The sequence below is a fragment of the Cyphomyrmex costatus genome, unplaced genomic scaffold (genome assembly GCF_001594065.2).
Source record: "Cyphomyrmex costatus isolate MS0001 unplaced genomic scaffold, Ccosl1.0 scaffold1624, whole genome shotgun sequence".
NCBI classification, from domain to species: Eukaryota; Metazoa; Arthropoda; class Insecta; order Hymenoptera; family Formicidae; genus Cyphomyrmex; species Cyphomyrmex costatus.
Genome location: NW_017275637.1, coordinates 46,685 through 61,801, shown reverse-complemented (window position 1 = coordinate 61,801; position 15,117 = coordinate 46,685). Strand labels below are relative to the sequence as shown.

Here is a 15,117-nt window from a genome sequence, read left to right as displayed (position 1 = left end):
TTACTGTTGCTGGATATACAAGACTAATTTGTATTACTTAAGAGATACTAATTAATTTTAAAGAACCAAAATGACATTGTATAAAAAAAATATTAAGTATATTTTAGTAAGAATAATCTAAAAACAATCTTGCACTAATTATATGGAAAATTAGATGAAATAAGTTAGTTTTCACATAAATATAGCTTATAGTCGAAAGAATTAAGGCCTATTCTTTTTAGTTGATTTTCTCGCACAATTTATCTTTCTTCCTTTTCTATGTTGAAGAGAAAAAGAGGAAAGGTGAACCGTGCAGGAACTTTAACTAAAAAGAATAGGCCTATATGGACACAAAGTTCAATAATGAATAGTTTTTAATTAATTGTAAGATATACCAGAAACGCTTTGTGAATGCAAGTTTTATATTTCTGATACACTAAAATTATATGTAAAAATTAACTCATTTCATTGACTCAGTTTTTTTAATAATTGTGCAGGGTTTTTTACTGAATAAAAACAAAATTTATTGATCGTTCGATATATTTGACAAGGAATTTTATAATTGAATAAGTCTAATAAATCCACTGTCAGTTCCAGAGGATTAAAATGACGAAGCTTCAAGCTTAAATTACGGACAATACCTTCAAAATTGCCACCACTCATCGACTTGATTGCAACTTTCATGACATCGGAAGACAGTATATTCTGTAATTCCTTCAAAGTATCGCCCATCTCTGTAAGATTGGCTACAGCCTTTAGGGTCTTCTCAACGCTATTTACCAGTACACCGAAGTTTTCCATCTGTACGAAGGTTTCGTTCGTCAATGCCATGATTTCAGAGATCATGGCAGTATTAGGTGCATAAAGAATATGCCCGCGTAGCAGAGGCTTAACATACGACCAGACGATTTTTCCGCCGGGAACAGCAAGCATAGTTTTGTATATTTCTTTGCAAGAATCTGAAATTTAAAGTTATTTCTTTTTTACAATAAATTATATTATTTATTGGTCCAACGTTTGCTCTGCAATTTTTATTTATGTCTAACCTGGCAAGGAATCGAGTTCTTTTTGACTGGACGCGTTGTTACTATCCTTTAAGCTGGCGATAATTTTATAAAGCTGTCCTTGATCTTGGAACAATGATTTACCACAAAGTAACTTGCTAGATTCCGTCAAAAATTGCGAATCTAAAAAATATTTTTTAATTTAATGAAAGAAGTGAAAATATTCTATTGTAAAGATAATACTGATTATATTATGTTACACGACTTACTGGCTGACGCTTCGTCAATTTCTTCCTCCTTTTCGTCTGTTATATTTCCGAAAGAAAAGCTTGCTGATAGCCTATCTTTGAATAATGGAAATAGTTCCGCAGCAACACCAAGATTGTCCAATATAATTTTTCCTTCGCTGTCGCTTAGATTTGCGTTAGCCAATATACTTTTCACGTTAGCGCTCATTAGCTGAAATGAAGAAAATCATTTATTTATATATATATATATATATATATATGAAGAGTATTTAACAAAATCTTTGTGGTATATAAAATTGATAAATAAAACACTATAAAATTACGTTTTTGAAAATATATTCAAAGTTCAAATTCTTCATTAACATAATAGTAATATCCTGCGTTTCAGAATCTTCCAATTGGCAGAGTGCGGAGCTAACTTCTTCGGCAGTCACAAGATTGGTGTTGAAGTGCAACATATTGCCAAGCTTCTCGGATGAACAAATAGTATCTTTCAAACTAACGATGCCACGTTGTTGCATGAGAACTGAAATCATATCTATCTTTGCCTCACCCAAGGTGAGAGCGATCTCGTTGGTAATACCAATTCTGTCGATTAAATACGTTCGCACAAAGTCCCAATTGTCGAACATTTCGTTGACAACATCTGTAACATATAAATTATTAGTAAGAAAAAAATATCACCGTGTAATCTAACGAAGCTTGAATTTGAATTTGATACATTTCATGTCCAGCAGTCCTAGGTTTTTGAAGATCTCCATTGATTCCAACGTCGCGACTATTCTGTGTAAATCGTCGATTATTTCGTGATCGCTAATAAACGGCTCCACATCCTCAAGAAGTTCCTTCAGCCTATAACACAAATATTAACATGGTATATATATATCATATTATTAAGAATTACAAGAAATAACAAAGATCTCTCAATATTTAAAATTCAATATAACAAATTAAAAAAAAAGAATTTACAGGGTAAATGAAAGTTATGTTCAATTAATAAAGTGCAAATAAAATCATACATCAAATTAAATCATATATATTCAAAATTTACATAAACTTTCATATAATAATCATAATTTTTACCTTTATAACAGATTTATATATATTTATTATGTTTCTTGATTTCTTTCGGTAAGTTTAAAATATATTTATTTATTTTATTTTTATTATAAAATTTAGATTAAATAGTTATCTATCGTCTTCTTACAGAGTATTTATTCAATTTCCTAATTTATTTTAATTTCCACACAATTCGAGCTCGAGAAATAATTCGATATATAAATCAAGACATTGATCACTGATGATCACTGATGGTTCGAATAAAGCCAAAACGTTTTTGAAAGTTTATTTTTAAATATATGTGATTTAATTTCCATTCTACTAACTGCACCTGACTTTCATTTTCCCTATGTTTTTCTTTTGAATTACAAATTTGTTTAAAACTACAGTGAGATAATTTTGCATCAAACTTTCATGAGAAATATATGAATTTCACAAGTAATTTGGAAATATTATTTGTTATTTACAAATTTTATCGTCTGGCATGTATAAAATAATATAAATCAAAACGTATATGTACCCGTCGAATAATTTGTCAACTGTTTTATCCTTCAATATATTGATAATGCCCTCAGCAAGATCGGGAACCCCAAGAACGCCGGTGACATCCTCGAGATCTATTTTACTAGCGACGTCCAGCAGATTTCCTCCTTCTTCGAGGATCAAGGATAAATGAACCAAGATCTCTTTGAGCCAGACGAGATTCCAAGAAGCCTCTGTGCGCCAGTAAGACAGCTGCCGACTTATGAAATCCACGTCCAGACTTCGAGCCAATCGGCTCGAAATGTCGGATATCGTCGGATACTTTGACGCCTTCGGATCGTATCGGAAAACCTTAGCCGCTCTCTTCGAGCTGAGAAAATTGTACAGAACCGTCACATTTTGACAGTCAACCTTCGTCCTGCATAGGGTCGTGTTCAAATTGCTTAGGATCGCGTTCACGTTGATAGTGGCGTTCGGTAGCGCAGCGTCGATGTCGGCGATATCGGACTTCTTCACTACATCGCGCAACGGTTGCCAAATCGGCACGTGTTTCTCAGCTAATCGGGTCAAATTGTTGATACCCTCGTGAATAGACGCCGAATCCAAGATGTATACGTTTTTTTCTAGCATATCCAATATGCTCAGAATAAATGTAACGTATCTGGAACGCAATAAGTAGAGATCAAAATCACAAAAAAGATTAGCTTGGAATAAAAACTTCAAACTAAAAAACCAAATAAAATAAAAAAAAAACTTATTTTCTCTAGTAATAAATATCATCTAGAAATTACTTTGCGAAATATAATTTATCGCTTGCGTAATACGACGAAAGAAGAAAAATACTTACAATCCTGGCCTAGAGTATGTAGGACCGCCGACAAATTTGTAAAAGCATTCGTTTATTCTATTGCTATATGTTTCATTTTGAAAATCGACCAGAATATCAGCGATGTAATGCCAAGTAGTTTCAAACGTAGTTAAGAATTCGTCTAATGTCTTTTTTTTATTCAGATATTTATAATCTTTAACCTATAATACGTGTTTTATTTAATTAATAAAACGATGCTTACGGTTTTTATGCAATTTATAACATTATTTCTTACCATGTTGCCAGTTTTATTCCAGTTGAAATCATTTATTAAAATTTTATACACTTCCGATATATTTAATCGATTCATTTGACAGAGTAATTTCGAATAGAGATTATGATGCATCAGCTGAGAATTTAAAACTTCCAGTGGAAGCGTGACACACCACGTACAATTTCTAAACACAAAAAATTGCGTATATTTTTTTTCTTCATTATTAACTGATTAATCGTAATTCTTAGTGATACGTTTACTTACGCAGCATCAGGTTGAGTTATCAAAAAATTTCTCAAAACCGATACTGCTTTCTTCACCATCGAATATGCCAGAGCTCTCATGTCCTATAAATATTTTTAATTAAGCCGTGAAAATTTTCTCGAAAAATTTAAACAACAAAGTCTACGTTTATTAAATCATTAATCGGTATAAAGAATGTTCAATAAATAAAGATTATCGACAGTATCTACCTTTTTTTTATATTGCGCGATGAAATTTTTTAAGGTACCCTCCTCAAATGACAACCACCATGCAGGAATTTTCGGCTGCTTAAAGTCTTTCGACAAAACACGAATCAAAGTGGTCTGAAATCCTTGCACTCTCTGCAACAGCTGTTCTTCGTAAACAGATTCTGATAATTCAGACGTATTGAGTGTAACGTAACTATCCTAGAAATTAATTTAAAGAATATTTGACATTTAGTCTGACTTGTATTACTATACATGGAAATAATTTGCTAAAATATCTAAAAATTTAAGTAGATAAATCTAAAAATAATCTTTTGATTTATCAAAATAATTATGTAAGAAACTTAAATATAATGCTACAAAAAAGTTTTGACATTCTAGCAATCAGCTTGAGCGTCTCGTATAAAAAAAATTATTTTTAGATCTGTATTTAGTTAAATTTTTAGATACTTCAGCAAAATTTCTCTTTCTACGTATTTCCATTTGATCGAATATTACATTGTATTTTCCGTTAAATGGCAGCAAATCTATCCATGTCAACTGTTCATCACTCATAAGGATCTTCTGGCAAAAGTTCTTAATACTGGTCAGCAAACCTCTTTTCCTTATATATCTGGGTGGAATCAGATATCGATCGATATCGCAAGGGTGCACTAAGCCAAGTAGAAACTTTTGTATGAAATCATCCAATCTCTCGGATGAGACGAAAGTATCAGCAGCGGTGATAAGAAGATTAGGCATATCCTCCACGAGTGTTAACAACGGTTTAAGTTTCGAGGTCTCATGCGTGATACGTAGCTTCTGCCAGATATCTCCACCAGACGTGAGATCGATTACAGATTCTAGGAGCTGAAACAGTCTCATGGACTTAACGAGATAATCTGTACCGACGTGTGACATCATGTTGAATCTATACGACACAGAATTTTGATAATGATGGATCCAAGATTTCTCAGCCTTTAGAATCAGAGCCCAGGTTTCATTAGACAGATTCGTCCACGTTGTCACGTTGAAGATGTTTGATGTGAGACTTACGCCTGGCGACGCGACAATAAAATTTGAGACAGTATCCAATAATTTTGTTAGCGACACAGTCAACGGAGTTGATCTCGAAAAAACAGTTCTTTGACCGGTGATAACTTCCTGCAGAAAAAACATAAGAATATAAACGGATTATTAGAGACATTTTAAATTAGATTCAGAGCATGGCGCTAAATTAACCTTGCGAGCTAATGGCAAAATTTGTACAATTACTAATGCTACTTTTGTAAAACCTATTTGCTTTATATTAATTAAAGATCACTAAATTTCAAGGTATATAAATGACCTAATTTATATGACAAAGAATGATTATTAAGTTTAACACAATTAAACGAAGAAAATTATATTCAGCCAAAGTCTTGATATCTAATAGTCTTTTTGTGTTAATTTTATAATTTTCAATTCAAGCAAACTGTCGATTAATTAATTATCGATCTTGAAATATAATCCTAAACTAAAATTTAATACTAAGTTTATTTTAATAACAATAATTCAAGTTTGTAGATATAAATACAATATTAAGATTAAAAACTGGATAATTTATATGAATAATTAATTAAATATGAAAAGCCAATTACAATTAAAGTTAGATGTCGAACTAATATATCTACTTGTATTTTAAATAACTTTATTTCATAAAGAAAACATCTCATGAAGAATATAATCGAATCCAATAGACTCATCATCTGAAGGGTTAACTTATTTAAATATGTATATTGTTTTTATTATACGTACATAGTATTCGTCGCTTGTGGCAGTTCTCAACAGCTGGTAGGGATCGAAGTAGCATATTTCCTGTAGGAAACGCGTTTTGTTTGTTGTGGACCAATAATCAGAATTAAAATACTGATTACACATAATCTTCCTGACATCCTTGAAGTGCATAAATTCGTCAGTCACATTGTTAAGTGTGCTAAGGGTGGCAATTAATGCAACCGTTTCTTCCGGATGAGCCTCCACAATCTTTAGCACTTGACGTATATCACCGTTTTCTGCTAATTCCCAAATTTTCAATTCGTAATTGTGTATTTTAGCATTTTTCAACGCATTACTAATATGGATTAAAACTTCCGACACGCCTTCCACCAGTAATCTGTAAATCGACCATCCTTGATCTAGTTTTAATTCCTAAAAAAAAAAAATAGCCAATTATTGTATTGCTTATGTCAGGATTAAATCTTAAACGTTCGATTCTATAATTTCCCTATTACTACTTCGTACTGCTACATCTTGTATTTGCTCGTTATTGGCTTTATTTCTACATATAAAAATGACTTGTTTAGAATATTTACTTTGTGGAAAGTACCCTCTGCATTTGAAATCTCCAGACTCTCTTTCAGCATCTGTAACGTGTGATTCAAATATCTTTTCGAAAACGGAGGTTCGATGGTTATATTGTGCCTCATCGTGAGGCTGATAGCTTCAGCAAGATCGAACAGATCAGCAATTGTTGAAGTTACATAAGAGCGATATTTACTAGCGGGTTTATTCCATATCATTATTTCTGCCATATAAAGATCCATGTAAACGTTAAAGTTTTCAGGATCAAGGTCACATGTAAAATTTTTTAAAGTCCTATACTCCTCGGTACTCAAACCGACTCTAAAATCCAACAACCAATCGAACAACATTGAGCATGTGATTGTAGTATTACTTTCCAATGTTGTGACAATATAATCATCTATCACAGGATCAGATAGCCCGTTTACCAACGTCGCCAAAATAAAAGGTAACCGATCGTGAAAAATAGTAATAGGGGAGGTATTATCGAATCCTAATAAAGACAGTAAACTGATCTTTCCTGTGCCTGAAAAGTAAAACATAACAATGATTAAAAAATCAAATAATCATTAATATTAATTTTTAAAAAATTATTAATTTACAAGTGTTACTATTTTTGTAATAATAGTTATTATTATTTGAAAATCTATTTACCGCTTTTTAATATATCGGTTATGATATGTGTGCTTTTGTGAATGACATTAGATAAATATTTAATAAAAATGAGAACACGATCAGTAACGTTAACTGATGGTTTCCAAATTTCATTTGCAGAAAGATCGCTGCCGAAAGATGCGATTCCCTTATCAATCTCCAAATCAATATGGTTTAAGGTATTTCTTAAACAAAAAGTAATGCTTTTAAAATAATTACTGCAAATTAAAATATAAAGATGTTTATATAATTCTTTTTTTAAACTAGATTAATAGTTTAAAGTACTATAAAATGGAATTAATTTAATTCTTTATAAAAATATCTAAACAACATTTATGTTTAAAGAAGAAACATAAGACATTTTAAAACGTTTTTAAGGCATTTTTAAGATGTTTTATATCCCAATTTTAACATCTACGTATGCTGTCTGAAACATTAAAAGTTGAATACAGAATAAAGTTTAAACTCCATTTTATAGTACGATACTTTTACTAAGCTAATCATTTATTGTGTAATACAAAATGTAATTTGTACCTCCAATCATGTTGCATACTTGGAAATCTTTCTTCGATAATGTCATCCGATTCTGTCACGAGTGTGTTAATATACTTTGCCAATTTCGGTTCTTCTGCCAGAACAACGTTTTTAGCATCGTTTATCAGATCATCGAACTTTGTTACAAATCGTCGAAATTTTGTGTAGCCCAAAGTCCAATTAAACGGCGGTAAATCTACATTTTTATCATGCTCGAACTAAAAATTAATAAACATACCTAATGTAGTTATGAATAAGAATAATTTACAACTTAGAATTTTTGTTCTTTACATAATCTTTTATTATAATTTATTAATATTATTTTTATTAATATTATTATATTACATTAATCAGCAATAGTCTTTTACTTGTGAAAAAGAATTAATCACATTTGATTCATAAATAATTAATTACAGTAGAAACTCACAATTTTTCGGACTCTCATTATCACCGGTTGCTCTTTCCATTCTTTAATAAAAAGACTTGGGTCGCATAAAATCCTTTCGAGCTCTCTAACGACTTCCCGACTTCCGTTTCTCAATTCTAATGCAGCGCCAACGCTTTCGTTCATGATGCAGGGCCACATTACCTCTCGTTCTTTGTAATCATCAAGAGCCGATATCTAGTAGCAAAAGATGTGCACGTATCACGACATATTTCATAAACTACAATTCCTTGAAATTTATCGAGCAAGATACATTTGGAAAATGCCACTTACAAGAGGCACCGGCCGCAAAGTTATCATGTCGACTACATCAAGAATGACCGGTGATAAATTTCTTAGGAACGTGCTGACTAGCATCTCGGTCTGTGGCATCTCCTGCAAAACATCGGAAAGCTTTGCCACGTGATCGCGGTTCTGGATCTGGTCAATGATCTTCTCGATATTGTCGAAGATCACCGAGGTCGCCCACGCGAACCCGTAAATGTTCTTCCAATTTTTCTTCGTTTGGATTCCGAACAACGGACTCTCCATCACGTCAAAGACCTTGCAGATTAAACCTACGCTGCAGACATACAGTTGGAAAATTTGTGTTAAAGGAGCGTGCAACTTTCTTCACGATTGTTTAAGGATCGTTTCATTTTTACAATTTCTTAAATATTTTTCTTCATGGAAATTGGAAATGATTATAATAATAATATACTCAAAGACAAGTTAATATATTGTGTGTGTATGTGTGAAATAAAATTAATAAAATTCTTATTCATATCGTTACAAAGCCGTTGTCAGTAACGTTTAAATCATTTAAAAATTAATTCAGAATTGAATGAAAAATAGGTTAATACGGCCTTGGAAAAAATCTTTACGTGCATATGAAGCGTATTGAAAAATTTTCTTACCTGATTTCCCACACGTCTTTTGCCGTTACGTCTATTGTCCACGAAGTCTTAAAGTTCTGTTTTAATTTATTCAGTCTCTTTAAATTATAATGTTGATCCTCTTGATGCACAAGCGTATCGATATATTGGTAAATCTCTATTATCTTCTCGTTGAAAGCAGTCCAATTAAATTCCTTCCTTTTGTAAGCGGCTTCTTCGTTTCCAATGTTGGTCATATTCAATTCCAGATTCCTTTGGACAATTTTGGATAATTGGCACGTCAATTCCTTCAGAGTCGTACTGTTCGAATCCTTAGGAAAATTTAGCAGTTCCGGTGGATTCGATTCTATGCAGTACGTTCGCGAGAAATTAGAATACTCCAAGATCTGCAACGTCTGTTTAACGAAAATTGCATTGAGATAATAAAAAATTTTAATGGTATATATTATATAATTTATTATAAGTATGCAATCTGAAGACCAAAATATAATTTAATTGTATTTTAACCCAACCTTTTTTTTATCTGTGGTGGTGAGATAAAACGTTTCGATTAACTCAGCTTCGTGTTGGCGCACCTCATCGATCCAGCTAGTAGGATTACTTCGTATATCTTGCAAAATTGTTTCAGCTAAAAAATCCATATTTTCTAGATCTGGTTTGACAGATATGTACGATAAACTGCGAAGTCCCAACATTTTTGCTATGCTTAAATGAATTCCCAAACTAAAGAAAAAAACGTTAATGCACAAAAAATTAACATATGGTATTTCATAATTTTTAATTTGAATAAGTATGCAAATATATATATTGTCTAGGGTTTTTATTCGTTCTTTCTTTACTTACATATCTAATCTTCCTTGATGCTGCATTTCGTTAAAAGTTTTCTTCCATTCATCATTGATTTCAAAAATGCTCCAGTTTAAATACTTCACTTTTCGCGTATCCAGATAAGTCACGAATCCTTTGATAGTTTTTACAACAGATGTTAAGTTTGCATTCTCAATCTTGACTGGTCGTTTGAATGCCATGGTGACCATGGTCGATAAAGTATTCGTTACCTAAAAAATGTGAAATTTCTTTAATTATAAAATTAAAACACGAGTTTTTATTTAATCATTAATTAATTGTTATACATACAATTTTTCCATATTTCTCGAATTCAAAACTGCTATAGACGTCAGTAATAAATTTTCTTCCGTCACTGCCGCAGAATAATTCATTTATTTCGTTAGATTTATCTTGAAACTCGATGTAATTCTCAAATATCTCTTTCATTGTGTCCTCTTGACAAAACAGTTCATCAGGTTTTGTTTTTCCTAAGTGATGTACGAGATGCTGTAAGAAAAGTTTAAAAAAGCATAACTTTATATTAGCCTAATTTAAAGATAATCACACATACATGATTAAATTGTTTAAAGGAAAATATAATATATATTGTAACACATTGTATAATAATAAATATAACAAACCTCCACAAGATCTAATCGCGATAAAGACCGAATAATCGTTTTGTACACAGTAGGTTGCAAATTTGTTAATATCTTTTGGACCAAATTTTCATGTCTTTTAGAGATCTCGTATAATCTCCTCAAAGTATCTTCGTGAAGAATAGCAACGTGATGAGTCATTTGCACAATATTATCCATTATTGATATAATATATGTAACTGAATTTACTATATTTTCGGCAAAAAAGTCTTTGAGTCCATCAAAAATTTCGGCGACTCTAAAAATTGAAAATTAAGTAATATTACGTACAGTTGGATATATATATGTATATTAGTAATTTATTTTTATGTTTACAAAAGATACTTGCAATTTAAAATCATCTGAGTGGCGATTCAACAGTTTATTAGTAAGCTTCATACCATCCTGCAGAATCAGAAAGGATATATCTAATATCTGCGTGATATTTTCATAATTATCTGAACTTGAAGAGAAAGTTGATATTGTCCCGCGCAACCGATTTATCACGGTGAAGAAATCATCCTTGGAGTTAACCACTTCGTGGTTTTTCGAAACCTCCTTCACTATTTTCAGGAGTTTATTTACTTTTAAAAATCCGCTCCGAGCGATTGGCCAATCTCGTTCGTATGCAAATATAGGATCGAGAACCACGAGGGCTTTATTAACGCTGAAATTAAATTGCACAATCATATTCTTTGAGAACTGCTAGTATGGCTTCGAGAGATTTAATTGGGAACTTGAAGAAATGGATTTAGAGAAACTAAACGTTACAAATCGACTCACAAGTTCAAATCGATTTCCTTGAAGGTTACATTTTGAAAAGTCAAAATTATTTTCGGCAGCCATTCACGGATTCTCAAGTACTCGGGTATGTATTTCTTGGTTGTTTTTAAATCGAGAATGGTTTCTACTGCTCGTTTCAAATCCTGGAAAAAATTGTAATCGCGAAATTTTGCCATCGCACGATCAACCATCTCCAGAAAACCAGTAAAATCCAGGTGTTTTGAAAGATTCTCCAAAATATCAGGGATTGCTAGCGGATCGATGTTACAAAGAACATTCGAGATTTCCGTAATGTCCTCCTCTTTGGATAGAATTAAATATTTCTTCAGGCTTTCCGGAGAACAAATGACACCATCGATATCAGTCGAACCGAAAGTTTGGATTAACTACATAGTTAAAAAATTTGTGTTAACATATTTTATGTATTATATATATAATTATGTTAGAAAGTAGCATTATTATGTACAATATTATGTAAAAAATAAAAACACAGATATAGCACTAATACAATTTGTAAGTAAATTGTAAAAACATATATTAAAATTAACACTTGAGAACATTTATTAATACAACTGTTTATGCAAGAATAATAACTAGCTGTGAAAGAAATTACTAATTTCGAATTAATTAATATCTGTTTAAGCAGATGTTTAATTACTTACATATATTAATTTGACGGATGATTCAAATAAACCGTCGATTAAACCATCCCTTGCTTTCGGCATATGAGATTTGAGTAAATTCTTAATTTGGTCGTGATTGTTAAATAAGTCTCCTAAACGGATTCCCCTATCTGTCAACATATTCAGATATTTAATCGTTCAAGTATCGAGTTAAATTTCAGCTCATTTGTGATGTAATCGTACCAAACATCGCCTTGATTTCCGGCTTGGTGAGTATTTGAGCCATCGATTTCAAGAGTTGAATACTCTGCGGCAACGTTTCCACAGCGGAGATAATTGTTTTGTTATTGAGCATTGGTTGCAATTCCACGACTAAAGGACCTAAACTATTGTTGCAAAGAGAAAGAAGAGAAAGCATTAGGGTTTCCGAATTTTAACGAATCAACGATATAGTTATCAAAGTACAAACTGACGTGGCGTTTTTATACGTGGGTATCGCCTCATATTCCGACAGCGGATCACAAGGATTTCCGACACTGCATATGTAACTCTGCATGAAAGGCAGAAGGCCGTCTTGCGGCATCGACCTCGCAGGAAACTGACACGTCGGATGATACTCTGGATCGTCATTATCGCGCAATGTGAAGAGAATCATAAAAATCACTATTGGCCAGAAAAAAATTAGAGCCAAAATTCCCTGAAATTATAAACAATTTAGACGGATATATAATATTTAATAAAATGTAAAGCAAATATCGCTTTTTTGTTTCAAAAGTAACTGAAAAAGAAATTAAATTTCCTAGAAAAGGGGGAAAAGCTATTTTTTAACTGAATGAAAAATTATTCACTAATCAAATAATATCGGTAAAAAGAATATATTTTTAAAAATAAAATATTTTTGCTATTTTTACCATTTTCAATTCTTAAAAACTATCCTTTTTAAGTTGTAACGCTTTTTGATTATTTTTTATGAAAAAAGTAAAGTTAGTTTACTTTTGACTGATAGACTAACGTTTACTTAATTTATTTACGATAATAATTCGAAAATCACTTTTTACTTTTATTAGTTATCAATTTTGAAGTAACGGAGCGATGTTTTGTTAAATCGACTAAACTTACTGGTTGTCGTTTCCGAATGATATAGTTCTTCCAAAGAAGAAGCCCGAGCTGGTCGACCCTCATTTTTAACACAGTGCAGTCGGGATATTTAACTCTGCAAATCGTTTCGAAATTTTAATTAATTAAACAAAATATATATTTACAATTAAGTGCAACACGAATAGTCAATTTAATTTTTAAATATCCTGAAAAATTAAACAATTGACCTTTAATATAATATTTTCATGGATAACTACTACCAGGTATGTACACCGATTATCTATTATAAATAACCAGGAGGAAATAATAATATACTCGGTTTGTGTTGATTCGAATAAACTTTTCAACCTAGTAAAAAGCAAGTAGTACAATAAATAAAATAATATAAATAATATTAATATAACAATATTGATATAACAAACGATAATAATAATTTAAATATAAAGAGAATCTCGATGTTTAAAAATAAAAAATGGATATCTGGCTAACTGGATTTCTGTTACAAGATAAAATATTATCGCAATTTAACAAATACATTCAATTATTTGCATTTTACAAATTAATTTTCATGCAAATCCATTGTTTCATGAGAAAAAAATCATTCAAAATCGCAATAATATTCTGCAAGCGCTTATGAATCTCGCGATGAGATCTCGCGCTTATAAAACTGTACCGAAAACCTGTGTGCAATACAATGGAAAGTTTTGCGAGCTCGCGTGCGACCATGCCGTATACTTTGCCGTCTAAGAGTGCTCGAAATGTGTGGAATTTACTTGAACCGAGTACACTCGGAAAAATGCTGCCAGTGAATGGTAACCTATCAGAAAATTTTATCGCTGCATGAAGAAACAGCTAAAAATTTCTCACCGTCGGCTGGTGAAGTTGCATTCATGTCTTACGTATCCATTACTAAGCAGCGCAATCATGCGAATAGCTCCGACGAATCCACTTTCATTGTAAGTTCAGGCTTGGGATATACATGGGATATAAGTAGAACTCCAAAATTATTTCGCTGCATAAAGAGCACAAACGAAATCGATTAACAGCCGTTAAAATTACATACCCGTACGATATCCGCGTACAAATATTTTATTCCAATATATTCGCGTTACGAAGCAAAATCTATTATTCATGCATATTTTATTCTCTTATCGCAATAATATCACGCGATACTACACTGTTAAATTCACAATGTTAAATTACATCCGATTTGAGTTATTTTTGATCATCTTTATAAGTTTCGCTACTGCTCTTTCTCAATATATTAATTTAACTAAAACAATAGAATTAAACAATATCTAACTAAAAAATATATCAAATTTGGTTTAAATTTAATTTATTATTTATTAAGTATGTACGTGTGTGTGTGTGTGTGTGTGTGTGTGTGTGTGTGTGCATTGTTTACTTTAAAATTAACAGAAGAAATGGATTGAGATTTTAATACATATATGAAAATTAAAAATAATAAAATATTATTTTTAACTCAAAGAATTGAATTACCATTGTTCCTTTAACATCTGATAGTGTAATTATTTATATTACAATACAAATGTGATATTTTACATTTTTGCAAAACAAAAATATTAAAAAAAGTCCATCTGTCACCATTGTAACACTTGCGCCTAACAGAATCAAACGAATACGTAAAGATGCTCCTGTTTTCACACATTTTATTATAAGTAAGAAATTCAATTTTGATCACCAAATAAATAATTAATTGACATAATACAAAAATTGACAATAATAGTCAGTAATTGACAATTTACATTTAAATGACTCATACTGTCTTACCTCTTGACTACTTTTACATTATATTGATGACAATAAATTTCTCACTTTAGACATAATTTCCACACTCACAAAAAACAAGAGAATCAATTTATTTGAAACAATTTGTACCACACCATGACATAAGATTACCATCTCTATGACTCCGTAACATCTTCAAGAATCGCTGAGGAGGGACCTGTGAGTTCCGAAATGTTCGATATC

The 15,117-nt window shown here is 31.5% G+C and overlaps 1 protein-coding gene across 1 annotated transcript in view; it reads right to left on the bottom strand.

Moving 5' to 3' along the window:
• Nucleotides 1-12,682, bottom strand: part of ldd (lipid droplet defective) — a 35,286-nt gene extending 22,604 nt beyond the window's left edge. Inside the window, exons 1-27 of the mRNA XM_018536951.1 lie at nucleotides 12,501-12,682; nucleotides 12,271-12,413; nucleotides 12,067-12,197; nucleotides 11,405-11,790; nucleotides 10,968-11,288; nucleotides 10,625-10,880; nucleotides 10,293-10,490; nucleotides 9,999-10,213; nucleotides 9,668-9,878; nucleotides 9,177-9,550; nucleotides 8,554-8,842; nucleotides 8,263-8,457; nucleotides 7,836-8,053; nucleotides 7,302-7,486; nucleotides 6,659-7,173; nucleotides 6,102-6,494; nucleotides 4,824-5,468; nucleotides 4,329-4,526; nucleotides 4,120-4,202; nucleotides 3,877-4,039; nucleotides 3,621-3,802; nucleotides 2,811-3,434; nucleotides 1,953-2,083; nucleotides 1,555-1,877; nucleotides 1,253-1,442; nucleotides 1,026-1,166; nucleotides 621-938 (exon numbers count right to left, since the gene is read on the bottom strand). Of these exons, the coding sequence (XP_018392453.1) occupies nucleotides 621-938; nucleotides 1,026-1,166; nucleotides 1,253-1,442; nucleotides 1,555-1,877; nucleotides 1,953-2,083; nucleotides 2,811-3,434; nucleotides 3,621-3,802; nucleotides 3,877-4,039; nucleotides 4,120-4,202; nucleotides 4,329-4,526; nucleotides 4,824-5,468; nucleotides 6,102-6,494; nucleotides 6,659-7,173; nucleotides 7,302-7,486; nucleotides 7,836-8,053; nucleotides 8,263-8,457; nucleotides 8,554-8,842; nucleotides 9,177-9,550; nucleotides 9,668-9,878; nucleotides 9,999-10,213; nucleotides 10,293-10,490; nucleotides 10,625-10,880; nucleotides 10,968-11,288; nucleotides 11,405-11,790; nucleotides 12,067-12,197; nucleotides 12,271-12,413; nucleotides 12,501-12,682 (7,210 nt within the window). The remainder of the gene's footprint in view (nucleotides 1-620; nucleotides 939-1,025; nucleotides 1,167-1,252; nucleotides 1,443-1,554; nucleotides 1,878-1,952; nucleotides 2,084-2,810; nucleotides 3,435-3,620; nucleotides 3,803-3,876; nucleotides 4,040-4,119; nucleotides 4,203-4,328; nucleotides 4,527-4,823; nucleotides 5,469-6,101; nucleotides 6,495-6,658; nucleotides 7,174-7,301; nucleotides 7,487-7,835; nucleotides 8,054-8,262; nucleotides 8,458-8,553; nucleotides 8,843-9,176; nucleotides 9,551-9,667; nucleotides 9,879-9,998; nucleotides 10,214-10,292; nucleotides 10,491-10,624; nucleotides 10,881-10,967; nucleotides 11,289-11,404; nucleotides 11,791-12,066; nucleotides 12,198-12,270; nucleotides 12,414-12,500) is intronic.
• Between the last annotated feature and the right edge of the window lie 2,435 nt (nucleotides 12,683-15,117).